Source organism: Onychomys torridus, chromosome 23 (genome assembly GCF_903995425.1).
Source record: "Onychomys torridus chromosome 23, mOncTor1.1, whole genome shotgun sequence".
Classification (NCBI taxonomy): domain Eukaryota; kingdom Metazoa; phylum Chordata; class Mammalia; order Rodentia; family Cricetidae; genus Onychomys; species Onychomys torridus.
Window position 1 is genome coordinate 33,367,808 of NC_050465.1, and position 17,513 is coordinate 33,385,320.

At 41.5% G+C, this 17,513-nt stretch overlaps 3 protein-coding genes across 3 annotated transcripts in view; all 3 read left to right on the plus strand.

Annotated features, from left to right (window-relative positions):
• The first annotated feature begins 2,761 nt into the window (after window positions 1–2,761).
• Asdurf (ASNSD1 upstream reading frame) lies at window positions 2,762–7,126 on the plus strand. The gene is made up of 4 exons (XM_036173808.1): window positions 2,762–2,950; window positions 4,853–4,906; window positions 5,843–5,918; window positions 7,045–7,126. Exons 1-4 carry the CDS (start codon window positions 2,858–2,860, stop codon window positions 7,122–7,124), a joined length of 303 nt encoding a protein of 100 aa, XP_036029701.1. The 5' UTR covers window positions 2,762–2,857; the 3' UTR covers window positions 7,125–7,126.
• On the plus strand, window positions 4,853–9,960 carry Asnsd1 (asparagine synthetase domain containing 1). The gene is made up of 5 exons (XM_036173807.1): window positions 4,853–4,906; window positions 5,843–5,918; window positions 7,045–8,585; window positions 8,855–9,036; window positions 9,618–9,960. The coding sequence occupies exons 3-5, from the start codon at window positions 7,137–7,139 to the stop codon at window positions 9,865–9,867; spliced, it is 1,881 nt and encodes a 626-aa protein (XP_036029700.1). The 5' UTR covers window positions 4,853–4,906; window positions 5,843–5,918; window positions 7,045–7,136; the 3' UTR covers window positions 9,868–9,960.
• Window positions 9,961–14,348: 4,388 nt separating this feature from the next.
• Ankar (ankyrin and armadillo repeat containing) overlaps window positions 14,349–17,513 on the plus strand; it is a 57,902-nt gene continuing 54,737 nt past the window's right edge. Inside the window, exon 1 of the mRNA XM_036173159.1 lies at window positions 14,349–15,007. Coding sequence (XP_036029052.1) covers window positions 14,407–15,007 — 601 coding nt within the window. The 5' untranslated portion in view covers window positions 14,349–14,406. The remainder of the gene's footprint in view (window positions 15,008–17,513) is intronic.

The following is a 17,513-nucleotide window of genomic DNA, read 5'->3' on the forward strand; positions in this document are numbered from 1 at the left end:
AAAAGCATGACTTGAATTGGAAACAGCTACCATCATGTATCATTTAGATAGACTCTCTCTTGTTAATTCACTCAGGACGACACATTTACATGTTCTAAAGGCATCAAAATGCCTATTTGGTATTTGCAACTCCTCTGGTAGTAAACATTTCATAGCCATTTTTACTGACAGCCATGTAGTGTGAGCCAACTTGCAGAGATGACTGAGACTACTTCAGTCTTGCAGACCTCAACATGTGAAGCATGGCCTTTATCTTTGGGAAGCTAAGTAGACAGTGGTAGTAGTACAGCAGGAATCTAAAAGAAGCTAATTTTGATTGATCTTTTTGTAGTTGTCAGACATGCTGAGTATATCAGACATAGGCAGCTTACCTATCTTACACTGGTAACATTCACAAGTGACTCTAACCACTAGATTGTGAGGTAGAATCACCAACAATGAAATTACCCTGGCAGGGGAGCAGAGTGGAAACAAGGACAAGACAAGAGGCATTGTCAGGAGCCTGAGAGGGAGGGTTCCTAATGTCTCTGATAAGAACCCAGTAGTCTATTTCACAGATCCTAGAGTTCCTCTTGTAAACAACATTCGGTATCTTGAGTTCTGTTGCCTTCTGACAAAACTCTTAAGCCTGTGGTATTTCCTGTCCTTTGATTTCACCTTCTTAACCCCTCGTCTGCCCCCTCCGATCCTACACAATGCCCAACACTATCTCTTTGCTGAGATTGCCTTTGGACTGCTAGTTCTGCTCCTTAAAAGCAGCCTGATTCAGTCTGTCACCTTACAAGGGGCTCCCACTTTAGCTTACCCCATCAGAATTAATTAAAAGCCACCCACCAACCAAAAGTGCCTCCATATGTTTTTAAAGCATTAGCCTTGTTGAAAATAACTGAAAAAGAAGATGTATATATAATATGAAATAAACCAGGCAATCCACAGCCCAGAATCTTTCTGTTTTATAAAAACCCACTGGGATAGTTTCTGATTTGCTGTTTAGCACACTTATATAGACCTCAGTATGTGCCTAAAACTAACAATGAGCACTTACAGATATTAATTTTTTTGACCTTCAAAATACCCCTTTGACTATGAGAGAGACCTGTGGGCAGCAGAGTAAACAGACAGGCTCGTGGGTGTGGGTGTGTGTGACTGTAATCAGTGTACATGCACAAAAAATATATAAGGACGAACTTAATTAATAAAATAAAGGAATAATGATTATTAGAATGTTCCAAAGTAGGAAATTATTTGACATTTACATAGTGAGACATAACATGTATTCTAACAACTTCAGTCTCAGGTTGACGATAAACATAGAAACACACGTAACTGACCAGCACAGAGCGTTAGGAGCTGCTCTCATCCAGTGGGCACAAAGAGGCTGACAGACTGGATTATCTACCAATCTCTTCTAAAAAGGACCATGTATCTCCCATCCTGCAGCTATCACTAAATGAATGGTTAGACTATAAAACTAAATTCCCACTCATCATTGCTTCCAGTGTGATATAGCTTAGCAGGAATGTGCAAATCAGAAACAGAAATAAAAGGGGGTTTTTTGTTGTTGTTTTTGGTTTTTGGTTTTTTTTTTAATTCAATGAGGGACACTTTGTGAAGCCTTGGTGCAGGGAGGAGGGGCTTGGACCTGCCTCAACTAAATGTACCAGGTTCTGCTGACTCCCCAGGAGAGACTTTGCCTAGGAGGAAGTGGAAATGGGGGAGGGTTTGAGGGGGAAGGCTGGGGGGCAGGAGGAGGGAAGTGAAGGGAATCTGTGGTTGGTATGTGAAATGAATAGAAAAATCTCTTAATAATAATAAAAAATAAGAAAAAAATTAAAGAAAAAATTCAATGAGAAGGAAAACATTTTGAAGTCCATTTAGCTCTATAACCACTTGAGATTTACGCAAAGCACCAGTAAGAGGCATGCATAGCTTAACTCACGGTGTAAAACCTTTAGCCATTTGAGCTGTCTCCAACACTAGTTCACCTGTGCATTTCAGACGTATGTCAAAAGTTTTAGTCAACTCACTAAAGAAGCAGAGATGTTAAACCTGCTAAGCACCCAAGAAGTGCATAAATAAATGCCAAGATCATAGAGTTAGGCACACTACTGATTAGTGACTTACAGAACAAGAGATGGTAACCTGTGAAGGTTTCTAGTTACCAAACTATCCGTGTCTTAACAAAACGACAGCCCACGGGTTGGTGGTCTCTGCGGGCCTCTTACCTGCAGCTTGGCCCCTTCTGGTGCTGCTCTGTACACACCCCAGTCAGCTGAAAAGCGCTCATTGGTCTCTCTTGCCTGTTTCCGGACTTGACTGAGATAACAAAGGATACAAAATTCATCTTAAATTCATATGAAGCTACATGTCATCTGGCAGCCCTAACCACAGAGTGTCAAAACCTTGCCAAGTCTCTACAGCCCTGTCGCTAGCACTGTGTATCTGAGATCGGCGCTTCAGCCTCCTGCCCTGTCTGGTATTTTTACTTCTATAGTCTATTTGGATGTGAGAGTGAGATGAAGATGATGATTGTGTTATTATTATAATATTATTATTATTACTATTACGGCTACTACTGTTATTATCATTATTTACATCGGACCCGCTAGGCAGCGACACAGAAAATTCAAAAACCTCGCAATTGGCGCGTCCGCCGAAAACCATCCTGAGCATGCGCACTCTTCTGCCCCACCCCACCCCGCCCACGCCCTCGATTGCGCAGGCGTGAGTGTGCGGACTCCATTGGTCGGGGTGCCGGAAGGGGCGGGCTCCAGGGAGCTATCGCGGGCCTCGTCCGGTCTTTCCGGCTGCTGTTCCCATCTCCGGGCTGGTCCCCGTCGTGCGGCGCCGCGGGGAGATGCCGGGCCGTGGGGTGCTGGCCTCCGACCCCGCCGCGCCCGTGTCCGCCCACACATCGACGGCGGCGAACACCGAGGCCCTTAGCAGCAAGGTGCGGACGACGCCGGGGAGCGCCTTCCTTCGGGGCCAGCCCCGGGAGGTGGACGGGGTCCCGCGGCCGTGCGTTTCTCCCCAAATCCCTTCCCACAGCTCTGTTGCACTGTGGATGTACCTCACTCGGTTCGCCACGCGCCCACTCGGGCGGCGTACCTTGACATCCATCCCAAAAGTTTAGAAACGGGCCCCGTCCTTCCAGCCGCCATCACCACCTGCGCCGACTCGGTGCCCTCAGCTGCCTGTGTCCTTCAGATCTCTAGTCAGCTTTGAGTGATCCTGAAAGCATCCATCCGGTCGTGTCTAAGGAGGACCCTAGCAAATGAACCTTTGCCTGCTTCTTCTCTCCCTTCCTTCCTTCCTTCCTGCGGGGTAGGTGTAGGGTTTTCACTTCTCTCAGGCCAGGCTCAAACACACTTGTTTGACGGGAGGATGACCTTATTCTCTTGCCTAAGAGTCGAGATTTCAGGGATGCACCACCATGCTGAACTATACCATTAATTTTATCTTCCAGTCACAAAAATCTTTAAACCTGTAGTGGGGCTGTGTGGGTATAGTCTTTTCAGGTATTACACGTCCTAAATTCTACATTTTTTTTTCCTGCCCCAAATGACTGTCGTCAGTTAGTGGCCTTCTTCCCACTGTCTCACAGTTTTCTTTGATGTCAACTAAAGTGAGATGTATACCTGTCATTCCTAAAACACTGTACAAGCAGGTTTGAGTCTCAAGGAAGATGAACTCCTGTGGCTTTGCAGGTCATTACTACAACTCTCACCTCTGCCAATGTGGAGATGTAAGGGTGCACACTCAATAGGGTGGGTGTGAGTTTTCAAAGTAATCTGCTTCTTAATACTGCGTGTGGTGGTGTGTGATTACTTAAAAGGAGTTAATGCTTAGTTAGGCATTCATCTGATGATTACAGACAAGCCTAGCTGAATGCTCCTGCTCCAGCAGTATATAGTCTTTACCATGCAAAGTAGAATAATATAAAGCAGGAATATGGTGATGTTTTATTTGTACTGAAATGTGATTTTATTTGTATGTTAATAAAGTTGCCTTGGGGTCAGAGCAAGCCATAGCAGAAGCTGGGCAGTGGTGATGCACACCTTTAATCCCAGCACTTGGGAGGCAGAGCTAGGTAGATCTCTGTGTGTTCAAGGATACAGCCAGCATGGCGACACACACCTTTAATCTCAATACCAACCATAGAAGACCTGGAGGTCTGCACAGACAGGCAGTGACGAGGAGGTCATGTGGTTGGGTTTATAACCAATGAGAAGGAAGAATAGAAAGTCAATTAAAAAAGACAGGCCATAGGAAGTAGGCCTCTTGCAGAGAAGAAAGACAGCAACAGCAGTGAAGGGTAAGGTTTTCAGCTCTCAGCTATTGCGCTGACCTCTTGGCTATTAACTCTGTATTTGGCACTGTGTTTCTTATTTAACGGTTACATTTACAGAGGAAAGTGATGTTTTATCTCCCCAGGTGGGTCAGTCAGTACCATGTGTCTGATCTGAGTGTCTAGCTATCATCTGATGCATATATCATGAGAAGCACTGGTTGTTGGGGAAGGACAGAAGCCCACATTCATTTTATTTCTCCTTTTTTTATTCTGCAGCAAGACTTTAGAAGACTAATTAAAGGACTGCTATTAATTTTGGTAGACAGTGTCTCACTTTGGTTAAAGGTATAAGCCATGTGGTAACGGGCACCTGGCAAGTCTTAAGTCAACTTTTCCTTCCCCAGCCAGATGTTTCCCATAGACCCTAGCTGAGTGCCATTGCATCTGTACAGTGTCCAATTAGACAAGTGCTGTGTGACAGCCCCCAGTCCCATTACTTAGAATGTCCTCACTAAACATACTTGGAAAACTTCTACTTTAGGTTTTTCTTTATTTTAATAGATTAAAGAACAAAAGATTCTTGTGGATGAACTTTCTAACCTGAAGAAGAATCGGGTAAGTTACTGTAGGAATCTGGAATAGTATACAGTATATTAAAATTAGGAATTAGATTATTTATGCTAAAATTACAAAATTCTAACATACTAATTGTAAAACTAATGTGCGCTACTTTATTTCTCATTTGTTTTCCTGCATATGTCAATACATCTCAGTGTTGAAAAACTTCTTTCCCTGTTACATTTTAACAAAGAATGAATTACTTCCTTTTCCACAGACAACTTTAGTATTCCAAATACTTAACCTATCTAATGACTTTTTTATGATGTTTTCATAAGTCAGCTCCTGTTTCATGTGTAGTTTTACTGTGAAAAATTACATCTTAAGTGAACAAATTATTTTGAGCTCTTTCAAGCATTTTAAAGATTATATAATGACTGACATTTTCAACATTTCTGATACTGTCATTTGTGAAATATTGGAAGCTAAGATAAATTAATACAAGACTTTTGGATTTCAAGTTGGCAGAATGTATAAATACTGTATGAGACTTGACCTGGGGCTTCCTATAGAGTAACTGATGCATAAACAGCCATGAAAAAGCATAGGTGTTTAATCATGGTGGCTATTGTCAACATCTGTAATAGTGAAGAATTGGCCTTACATCAATTTCTGAAGTTTGAGGGCAGCAAAGAACTATAGTGTTGTACTGATGTGGTAATGTAAAGAACCTTCATTGATCTGAAAACGTTTCTGTATTATTCTTTTATAAGAGTAAATATAACCCTGTGGCTATGATAGCCTTTGTGGTATGATGCACATGCTGTGCAAACAGCCATTTCTGGGTGGCATAGTATTGAGTGACTTTGTATCTGTTTATATTTGATAAACTATTATTCTGAATATTCCTGAAGATCAAGAATAAGTGATAATAGGATTTTGTTGAGCATCACTATGTAAATTATGTCCTGATATTGTAAATTTCTTTTGCAGAAAGTATACAAGCAGCAACCAAACAGCAACATATTCTTTCTTGCAGATCGAACAAAAATGTTTTCTGAAAGCAAAAGTGAGTGATTTTCTTTTGGGTTTTGTTTTCAGTATTGTGTATGGAATGCTGTAGAAAACCTTTTATAGGCTTTTTGTGGGGATTCATAATGGTGCCTTGATTAAACCCTATCTGAATGAATGCTTGCATGCGTGCGTATTACAGTGCGTATTAAAACCCTATCTGAATGAATGCTTGCGTGCGTGCGTATTACAGTGATCTGTTTCCAGTTAGCCTTCCAAAGATCTCTGCAGTTTTAAAAAGATTGCTCAGCTAGGGCTGGTGACTGGCTTGATCTTAAGCAGGCAGCTGCAGCTGCTAAAAGTTTATATTTGTAACAACCCCATGGTGTCTGGAAGACACTGTCTTGCAGCAGCAGTCTTCCCTGATCTCCTGTTCTTAGGTCTTTCTGTCCCCTTTTTTACTATGGCCCAAGCCTTAAGGGTAAAAGGTCTGATATAGATGTCTAGTTTTGGATGGAGCACTCCAGAGTCATGTAATGTCTGCACATGCACCGGTTGTGGGTCTCAGTCTTAACTGTCATCCACTGCTGAAAGAAACTTCTCTGAAACTGTCATCCACTGCTGAAAGAAACTTCTCTGAGGACAGATGAGAGCTGAAGTAACAAGGTGCTGTGGTTGCAGTTGATGACTGTGAGGGAGGAGAGTCAGTTTCCTTAGGGATGGGACTCCTGGTGGATTGGAGATAGGGAGGGTGGAGTAGGAGGTGGGTGTGATCAAAATATATCACAAATGTATGAAATAAAAAATATAACTGCAAGATGTATTTGCTGTAGTTTCTAAGGAAGGTAAGCATGTATTTTTAAGAGCTTGACCAAAGTATGAAAAATCATTATACAGTTTTTTTCATTTTTGGGAGGAATACTTTGAGACTGTAAGGTCTTGTTGGACTTAAAAGTTGTAATGTAATTGCTTAGCCAAATGCTTGGACCAAAATAAGCACTCAGTGGAACGAAACTATTACCAAACACCAGCATTTTGGTCACTAAAACATTTTGAATTATTACTGGCAATTGTACAGTACATCTACTCATATAATCTTGAGAAGTAGCCTGTTTTGTCCGTGAGTTAGTCGGTAAACATCTCTGAACTTTTACTTCAATATTTTTTCTCCCTCCCTCCTACAGATACATTAGATGAACTAAGAAGAGAATACCAAGCATTAGAAAACTCAGAGACAACCAAAGTCAAGACCCAGTCACCCTGACTTCACAGAACCATGTGTGGCATTTGCTGTTCTGTAGGCTTCTCTGTTGAGCACTTCAGTAAAGAGTTAAAAGAGGATTTGCTGTACAATCTTAGACGACGGGGCCCCAATAGTAGCAAGCAGTTGTTAAAATCTACTGTTAACTATCAGTGTTTATTTTCTGGTCATGTGCTTCATTTGAGAGGTGTTTTGACTGCCCAGCCTGTGGAAGATGAAAGCGGCAATGTGTTCTTATGGAATGGAGAAGTTTTTAATGGAGTACAGGTTGAAGCAGAAGACAATGACACTCAAGTTATGTTCAGTAGCCTTTCTGCCTGTGAGAATGAATCTGACATTTTGTCACTCTTCTCTAAAGTACAAGGTCCTTGGTCTTTTATATATTATCAAGCATCTGGCCATTACTTATGGTTTGGTCGGGACTTTTTTGGCCGTCGTAGCTTGCTTTGGCATTTTAGTAACCTGGGCAAGACTTTCTGCCTCTCTTCAGTTGGTGCCCAGACATCTGGGCTTACAGACCAGTGGCAAGAAGTTCCAGCATCTGGAATTTTCCAGATTGATCTCAATTCTGCTGCTGTTTCCAGATGTGTAACTTTAAAATTATATCCTTGGAAATACATTTCTAAGGAGAATGTTATTGAAGAATGTGTTAATGACCCAACTCAGAGTCTGGCAGAATTGCCATCGTTTGTGTCAGTGGTAGCAAATGAAGACAAACTGTATCTTTCAAAACCTATTGCTCCCTTGAATAAGATGCTGCCTCAAGCTTCATTGCAAACTTATTGTAGTAACAGTTCCAGCGTTCCACATACAAGAGAGACACTTGAGATATTTCTTAGAAATGAACACACAAAAAAAGTAGTCCATCAATTTATTGATGTCCTGAACATTGCAGTCAAGAGACGCGTCTTATGTTTAGCTAGGGAGGAAAACCTGGCATCAGAGGAAGTTTTGAAAACTTGTAATAAAAAAGCAAACATTGCAATCCTCTTTTCTGGGGGCATTGATTCCATGGTGATTGCAGCCCTTGCTGATCGTCATATTCCTTTAGATGAGCCAATTGATCTTCTGAATGTGGCTTTTGTGACTAAAAAGACTGGGGCAAGTGTTCCTACTGTAGGAAGAAAACAGCAAAACCATCATGAGATCCCTTCTGAAGAGTCCTCTCAGGGTGCTGCAGTGGCTAAGGGTCCTGATGATGCCGAGGTGCCAGACCGAGTCACAGGAAAAGCAGGACTAAAGGAACTACAGTCTGTCAACCCTTGTCGAACTTGGAATTTTGTTGAAATTAATGTTCCTCTTGAAGAACTACAAAAACTAAGAAGAGCTCGAATATGTCACTTAGTTCATCCCTTGGACACAGTTCTGGATGATAGCATTGGCTGTGCTGTCTGGTTTGCTTCTAGAGGAATGGGTTGGTTAGTGACTCGGGATGCAGTGAGAGCTTACAAGAGCTGTGCAAAGGTATGCACCAGGATTTTTGCTCAGGAATTTCTGAGACCTAATGTTGACTCTTGAACCTTTCAACATTTAAGGTTGTAAGAATCTATTTTAGTTATATTTAATAATACAGTGTGTATTCTTTAAAATTGAACTTTTTTTTTTTTTTTTTTTTTTTTTTACTATTTTCTGACTTGAGGATTTTTTTTTCCTAAAATGTTAAGACTAACTTTTTAGGCTTTATAAGAAAAATAGAACTCACTTTCTTGATCCTTTTTGTCATGTCTCTGTAGGTGATTCTCACAGGAATCGGTGCAGATGAGCAGCTGGCAGGTTACTCCCGTCATCGTGTCCGCTTTCAGTGTCTTGGTCTAGAAGGATTGAATGAGGAAATAGCAATGGAACTGGGTCGCATTTCTTCCAGAAACCTTGGTCGTGATGACAGAGTTATTGGTGACCATGGAAAGGAAGCTAGGTAACTCACTATTCGAATGCTTTTTAGTACAAAAGGAGGCTTCACATTCCTTGTCTTTAGAGATTGCTCCCATGCAAAACAGGAGCACTGACACACTGTCTCAGCTGTACATTATGACCACAGTCGAGAGCAAAGCTGATGGGCTGGGGAGCAGGAGTAAGCAACTTTGCACTCATGGTCTGAGGTGACTGAGTAATTCTTGTTGGGATTATATACTACAATTTTGATAGTGTTACAAGTCCAGGATTTTGGAACCTTTTACACCAGCTTCATGCTCCTAAAGTTTAGTTTCTGTAGACATGCTCAAATCAGACATAAATTAGATTACTCATGACATGCTGTATACTGGGAACATCCTCAAAAATACTCTGAAACAACTTGAAATTGTTTCTTGATATTATAGACAACAAATTTATTTAGATTTTTAGAATATTTTTGTAATGCATATGATTGCCACATTTTGAAGTACCTTTTTAATGTGATTAAATTTTAGACATCAAATTGTGAATAATCACTAATAGACTATTTTTTAATAGTAGTCACTATCTTTTTTTTTTTTTTTTTTTTTTAATGAATTTTAGGTTTCCTTTTCTGGATGAGAATGTTGTGTCTTTCCTAAATTCCCTGCCGGTTTGGGAGAAGGTAGACCTGACTTTGCCCCGTGGGGTTGGTGAGAAGCTCATTCTACGCCTTGCAGCTGTTGAACTTGGTCTCACAGCCTCTGCCCTTCTGCCAAAGCGGGCCATACAGTTTGGATCTAGAATTGCAAAACTGGAGAACATTAACGAGAAGGCATCTGATAAATGTGAAAGGCTCCAAATCCGACCTTAGAAAACCTCTCAAGAAGATGACATGATTTTACCATGTAATAACACTGTATGACGGTCACTGAAAATAAACAGCTGCTGCCTTACCATTGTGAGATATGGTGGTTTCACAGTTCGTTGTGTGAATTTTTACTTTTCCCATCAAGGCTCCTTTTGATCAGGTTCATGAGGTAAGTTAGGCAGGGTTCCCTAGATGGCCTCAGCCCTGAGGTTGTTACTAGAAAACCTAAATATGTAGAGGCTTACAACTGGCCTTTGGGGCAGTTTCACCTGAGAAGTGGAGTGAAGTAGGCTGGAGATGAAGCTCCAGTCAAGCTCTTGAAAGATGGGAGGAGTTCCAGTTTTCCAAAAGCATAAAGGGGCTTTTAGGATAAGATTACAGAGGGCATGGGAGGCTGCCTTCCACCCCAGCACCTTGCCCTGTGCATCTTTTCCATCTGACTATTCCCATGTTCTATTCTGAGTGTGAACTCCTGAGTTCTATAAGCACACTATTAACACTGAAGGGTGGGGCCAGTTGTGAGAGTCAAGTTCATAAATGACTGGAAAGAAGGAGCAGAGGCCTAATTTGCACTGGGCATTTGAAGTGCAGATCTTGTAGGACTAAACTCTTAAACCTGGGGCCTCATGCCAACTCCTGGAAGATAGTGTAAGAATTGAGTTACTTTGTAGAATACTCAGGTGATTTTCAGAGATGTATAGGAAAAGGAAAAAAACAAACAAACATGGTGTCAGTGTGTGAAACAGTTGTTCCCTCAGTCTTCATGAGAGCCGTGGCCACAAATAACTCAATTTGCTACTGTCTTCAGGAACCTTGGCTTATTTTTGACAGATTTCAGAACTAAAATTTTGAGAAGCTAAATAATTGAGATTCATGTTCCTAAGTAAGACTTAATACACTGTCACAGCTCATTTTCCTACTTGAGGAATTTCTAAGAACTATTTAAAATAGTCTCTGGTCCTTCAAATTATCCCCTTCTTAGCTGTTCACAGATCAGTTAATTAGCCCAACACCTGCCCCTGCCCAGCACAGAAGTCGTCACACAAATCTATTTCTGATTTCTGTTCAGTGGATGTCCAAGAGCAAAGGTGCCATAGAGTTGGTTTCCTTGGAGTCATATCCTGATGCATGTTTGCATCATGACTTCCACCTCACCTATAGTTAGTTACTCCATTGCTTTCTTGACACTACAAACAGAAATAGTCCTCTACCAATCAAAAGTCTGTTTTCCATGTCACTCATAATATTGTGAATCAAAGTGATAGCAATCTGTGACCAGCTCTTGCCTACCTCATCAACTGTCCATTGTCATCCCACCACATCTCAGTATCACCCTACACTCTTCACTGTTTAGAATCTACCTTCTGTAGATGAGAGTTTTTCTCTCCGGGTCCGGGCTGCTACAACTGACGAAGTTGGCCGTAACCATCACTTAATTCATGAAGTAGATCCCTTGGCTTCTGAGCAGTTGTGGCTTTCCTCTGATCTTCCTGGCCATCTCTTCATTGTATTCTGCTGACCCTAATCTTCATAACTGTTCTCTCTCCCTCCTCCCCACTCCAACTCCCTTCTGTGTGTGTCTTCCCTTCCCTCCACTCCTCCCTTTCCTCTTCCCTCCTCTCTCTTTTTGAGACAGAGTCCCATTACGTAGCTCTAGTTACCCTCTCCAGCTGACCTTCAGATGTTAAGTTTCATAGGTTTCTGTCCTGGATGCCAGCAGTATGCTCTGTCTCGGTGATTCAACCACTCCTCTGGCTTCAGTTACTTTTAGCTTAAATGAATTTCTATGTCTCACCCCAGCTGCCCTTTTTTAATCTGATACCTAAGACCTATCTGACATTTTTCTGGCACTTTAAGGTATGTTATGTTCACAGCTGAATTTAGAATCTTATTTTGACACCCTGTAGCCCCTGATAGGAAGTGAAGGGTCACCCTGACACATTTTCCCAACACATTGCAACCCTGTAATCTGTTACCAATAGCCCACCTGGAATTCCACAGCACTCCACCCTCATCACCACTATCATCACCCCAGCCTTCTTCGGACCTGCATTGTTAACACCTTAGCCCGATTATTTGGGATAAACTCAAAATCGCACAGTATCCTTCACCCAGTTTTATGTACTCATTTTGTGCCCACATCCCTTGATTTCAATGCAGTGGTTTGTTTTCTCCAACTTTCAACAGCAGCAGCTCTGTCCCAGAAGAGCAACTTCAGCAACTATTTGCAAAGATAACTTTTTCATTTCCCAGACTTCATTTTAAAAGTCACTCCACAGGCATCCGGATGAACATTCTTTCGGGTGCTGTCAACATCTTACACCACATTGGCAAGCACTTTTGTGTCTCTAAACCCCTTGGGGTTTTGCTCTTTACCCTGTATCTGTGGTCTCCAGTTTTTGGCATGGTGCCTGGCTTATAACTGATGTTCAGTAAACATTTTTTGCACAATAGGATTCCAGACCAGGACCATTAGAGCCTGTCATGTTGACTTGTACTGCTCCAGGGTTTCTGTTGTTTTCTTTGCCATTAGCAGATGTGCAGTAGCAGTGACAGAACATGACGCTAGGCTGAGATCTAGAGAGAGGTTAGAGAATTTGTCCTCATGGGGATCAACCACAAGGTTGTGACCTTGGGGCAGAATGTACTGAAATTGCGCCAGCCCACGCTCATCTGCCTGAGAGCCAGCCTGCACGTGGCAAAGCCCTACGACAGCTTAGCGCAGCTCAGGGCCCTCCCAGTTCTCGCCAACTTTGGCCCTCAGCACAGGGAAGGGCCTCCCAGCTTCCCCAACCCACTCGCACTCTGGGGGTTACGGTGGGGCGATTCAGAAGCTATCCCAAGCAACGGCTCCAGGGAGTACGTTAGCGACCATCCTGATAGCAACTCTCCTAAACAAGAAAATTATTTCCAAGTAGGCCTCTCCCTTTTCCTTGTCCCCTCCCATGTCCTTGACAGATGCTAACTGATTATGATCACAAGTCTTAGAGCAGGGTTCTGTTTCTGAAAACAGTGAGCGCCCATCATATCCTGTAATCCTTTGTTTACGTGTCGGTACCTATGACGTAGTAGAAAAAAACGCGCTAGAGAGCCTGATTCTGTACGCAGTATCAGCATTGACTACAAAATGCAAATTCTCTGCCCCAAGCCTGTGTGATCCAGAAACAGGTATTTTAAGAAGGTCCAGGTGATTTTGATATAGGCTAAATTTTAAAAACCACTGTGTAATGGAGGCTGATGACATTAAGTAAAAATACTGTGTTTACACGTCCCACATAGTAGATGCTCGGAAAAAAAGTAAGTTATTATTGTGAAAGCAGGTGGTCGGCCGCTTGGAAACTAAAGAGCAGGCAGGAGGAACAGCTCGGCAGACAAGTGGGGACCTAGGCTGAAACACCACAAAGTGGGAGGGCACGCAGGTCTCAGGGGCTTCTAAGGGTGGAGAAGAAGGGAAGAACAGTGTATGCAGGAAAGAGTGGTTAAGGGGAGTGAGGGAGTTGAAATAAAAAGTCTTTACAATGAAAAATAAAGTACATAGCAGTGACTTCTCATATACAAACTTAACGTTCTTCTGAAATACGGCCACATACCATTTAATGATGATGTTCTGGTTAGTTTTTTGCCAAGTGACAGAAGTTAAGGTCATTTAGGAAAAATAAACCAAAACCAAGCAAATGTTTCCATCATATCGCTCTGTAGACAAGTCTATGGGACATTTTTTTTCTTGGATTTTTGAGCCTGTTGGCTGTCCTGGAACTTGATCTGTAGACCAGGCTGGCCTCCAACTCACAGAGATCCACCTGCCTCTGCCTCGCAAGCTCTGGCATTAAGGGTCTGTGCCACCACTGCCCAGCAGGGACATTTTTTTTTTTAACTGATGATCGATGTGGAAGGGCCCAGCCCCCTGTGAGTGGTCGTGAAAGTTTGTAAAATAGCAAAGTGAGAAAGCTTGGAGGAGCAAGTCAGTAAGCAGTTGTTCCTCTATGGGGTCTGCTTCCGTTCTTGCCTGGGCTCCCCACTGATGATGGGCCATGACCTGGAAACCAAATTAACCCTTTCCTCCACAAGTTCCTCTGGTCATGGTGTTTATCACCGATAGAAACTTCAGACAGATGGGAAGTGTGCCAAGCTATTTCATCATTGTATAAACACTGTAGAATGTACTTACACAAACTAAGATGTTATATATAATCTTAAGAGACCACAATCTGTGGGGTCGGTTGTTGGAGAGTATTGTGTAGCACCAAGAATTTCTCAGTAACTTTTGGCTCTGAGAAGCAGAGCTTTACAAATCATTTAACATGAGTAATGTTAAAGATTTTACAACCTTAAGCCCTTTAATTCAAATTAAGTTTCTTGTGATGCAATTAATTGGAAGTTAAAAAGGATGCAGATTGACCATGAAAAAAATATTAACTTTAGAAAAATGAAGGGTACATATTTATTCTAGAAAAATCCAGCTTTGTTGCCCTGACAAATATTATTGCTTGTATTTCCTTCATTGCAGGAACTTCAAGAAGGACATACTGGATTTAATTAGAAATGTTAAGACTATCCAAAAAAGGAATAGTTAGAATTGATCAAGTTCAAGATGAAGAAACCTACCTGGAAAATTTAGCAGTGCAAAGAAATGCTTCTGCTTTCTTCGAAAAATATGATCGCAGTGAAGTGCAAGAATTACTAACAACAGCACTAGTCAGCTGGTTGTCTGCCAAGGAGGATGTTCGTTCTCAACTAGACATCCCATGTGGACTCATGAGTCAAATAAATAATGTAGGCTTCTCCACCGCCATCCTGTTGACACCCGTGGACCCTACTGCCCACTTAGACTACAGGGAAGTTCATCAGATCTTAAGGGAGCTGGCTGTTGGAATTTATTGCTTAAATCAAATCCCTTCAATCAGTTTAGAAGCAAATTATGATCAGAGTTCTTCTTGTCAACTACCTCCAGCTTATTATGATACCAGAATTGGACAAATCTTGATTTATATTGACTACATGCTAAAAGCACTGTGGCATGGAATATACATGCCCAAAGAGAAACGAACCAGATTCTCTGAATTGTGGCGCACAATCATGGACATCGATCCAGATGGGAAGCCCCAAACAACTAAAGATATATTTTCTGAGTTTAGTTCAGCAGGTAAGAGAATTTAGCACTGCTTAATTATTTTTATCATAAGCCATTTTTTTCTCTTTTCATTGAAAATAAACTTTTTCATACAATATATTTTCTGATCATACTTCCCCACCTCCAACACCTCCCAGATAGTTCCCAACTCCACCTCCTTTCTTGATCACTTTAAAAAAACAAAAAGGAAAACAAACAAATGAAAAAAGAATCTCTCTCTCTCTCTCTCTCTCTCTCTCTCTCCCCCCCCCATACACACACACAATCAGAAACCACAATATGCATGCAAAAGACTATTAAGACAAGAAGTTCCCAAATAGCAAAATGAGACAAAAAGCCTACAAAACCCCAGTGAGTTAATTTATGTTGGTCATCTACTGCTAGGCATGGGGCCTACCCTGAACTGTGGTAAGTATACTCAGTGAGACTCCATTGGAGAAAACTCATTTATTCTTTGCAAGCAGGTATCAATTACAGATAGCATCTTAGAGAATGAAGCCCATGTCCACTTCCCCCTCTCAGATCTGGGACCCCATCTGGCTTGAACCTATACAGGCCCTATACATACTGCATATGTGCATAAGTCCTATTGTGATCATGCATAGTTCTTAGGGGAATTATTATCATCCCATGTGGTATAGAACTCAACTAAAAAGGATGGATACATGCATACACGCACGCACACATATTATATATATTTAAAATATGTTGCCCTATGGCTTTTTAAAACATTTCTAGAGTCATCTATCTCTCCATCCCTTTCCCCACATAAAAGTCTTCCTCCTCTTCCCATTTTCCCCATTACACCTGTCCTACTGAACAGGCTAATTTTGTGTGTCAACTTGACTAGACATCAACTAGAGTCATCAGAGAGGAAGGAGCCTTAGTTGACAAAATGCCTCCATGAGATCTAGCTGTAAGGCACTTTCTCAATTAGTGACCAGTGGGGTAAGTCCCATCCCATGGTGGTGCCATCCTTGGGCTAGTGGTCCTGGGTTCTATAAGAAAGTGGGCTGAGCAAGCTATTTCACACTGAAGCAAGCCAGTTAGCAGCACCACTCCATGGCCTCTGCATCAGCTCCTGCCTCCAGGATCCTGCCCTGTTTGAGTTCCTGTCCTGGCTTCCTTCCTTCAGTAGTAAACAGCAATGTGGAAGTATACGCAGAATAAACCCTTTCCTACTCAACTTGCCTTTTGGTCATGGTGTTTCATAGCAGCAAGAGAAATACTAACTAAAACACCTACTGTTCTCCTCTGTAGAACCCCGTCCCCACTGTTCTTCCATAGCGCTTTTCCACTTTCCTGGCTTTTCCCAATACTTCAGGTTATATACTCAGATCTAAAGATTCAGAGCCAGGATCCACAAATAGGAGAGAACATATAGCATTGTCTTTCTGTGTCCAAGTTATCCACACACAATAGTTTCCAGTTCCATTTATTTACCTGTAAATTTCATTTTTCTTTATAACTGAACAGAATGTTATTGTGTATGTATGTACCACATTTGTTACTATCCATCAATTGAGGGACATTTAGGTTGTTACCACTTCCTAGTTATTGTGACTAAAGCAGCAATAAACATGGTTGAGAAAGTATCTCTAGAGTAGAACATTGAGTCCTGTGGGCGTATGCCAAGGAGTGGTTATAGCTGGGTCTTATGGTAGATTTACTTTTAATATTTAAGAATTCTCCATATTTACTTTCATGATGGCTCCTCCGGTTTTCAATCCCAACAACAGTGAATGAGAAGGGTTCCTTTCCCTGGATCCTTGCCAGCATTTGGAGTCAATTGTTTTCTCAAACTTAGCCATTCATTCATTCATTGTGACTGGGGTAAGATGAAATCTCAGAGAAGTTTCAATTTGCATATTTGTGATTGTTAGGGATAATGAACACTTTAAAAGTATTTCTTATCCATTTTTATTTTTGATAACTCTCTGTTCAGATCTATAGACCACTTTCAGATGGGTAATTTGTTTTGTTGATTCCAAAGTTCTTTGTATAATCTGGATATTGATCTTCCAAAGGTTTATCGATGACAGATTGCCTCCCACTCTGTGGGATTCCTTTTCATTGGGTTGACTGTTTTCTTTGCTGTACAGAGCTTTTTAGTTTTGAGTTCCCAGTTGTTAACTGATGACTTTAATTCCTGAGTGAAAAAAGTCCCATTTATAAAGATTTTTTTCCCTACACCTATATCATGTAGGGTATTACCTACATTTTTTCTAGCAATTAGAACGTTTCATATCTCACATACAGGTCTTTGACCCATTTGAGGCTGATTTTTGTGCAAGGTAATAGACATGGGTCTAATTCCATTCTTCTACATGTGTACATTCAATTTTCCCAGCAGCACGTGTTGAAGATATTGTCTTCCAACAATATAGAGTTTGAGCATCTTCCTCAAATGTCAGATGGTTGGAGCTATGTTTGTGCCTTCTACTTTTTTTTCATTGATCTACATGTCTATTTTTGTGCCAAGACCATATTTTTTCTTTTTATTGATATAGCTTTAACT

What these genes read in the sequence shown, in the direction of transcription:
- Asdurf (XM_036173808.1), top strand. Translation starts at nt 2,858, where the DNA reads ATGCCGGGCCGTGGGGTGCTGGCCTCCGACCCCGCCGCGCCCGTGTCC. An exon ending in CCGAGGCCCTTAGCAGCAAG is followed by an intron (nt 2,951 to 4,852) that starts GTGCGGACGACG and finishes TTATTTTAATAG; the next exon opens with ATTAAAGAACAAAAGATTCT. An exon ending in AATGTTTTCTGAAAGCAAAA is followed by an intron (nt 5,919 to 7,044) that starts GTGAGTGATTTT and finishes TCCCTCCTACAG; the next exon opens with ATACATTAGATGAACTAAGA.
- Asnsd1 (XM_036173807.1), top strand. Translation starts at nt 7,137, where the DNA reads ATGTGTGGCATTTGCTGTTCTGTAGGCTTCTCTGTTGAGCACTTCAGT. An exon ending in CTTACAAGAGCTGTGCAAAG is followed by an intron (nt 8,586 to 8,854) that starts GTATGCACCAGG and finishes ATGTCTCTGTAG; the next exon opens with GTGATTCTCACAGGAATCGG. An exon ending in GACCATGGAAAGGAAGCTAG is followed by an intron (nt 9,037 to 9,617) that starts GTAACTCACTAT and finishes AATGAATTTTAG; the next exon opens with GTTTCCTTTTCTGGATGAGA.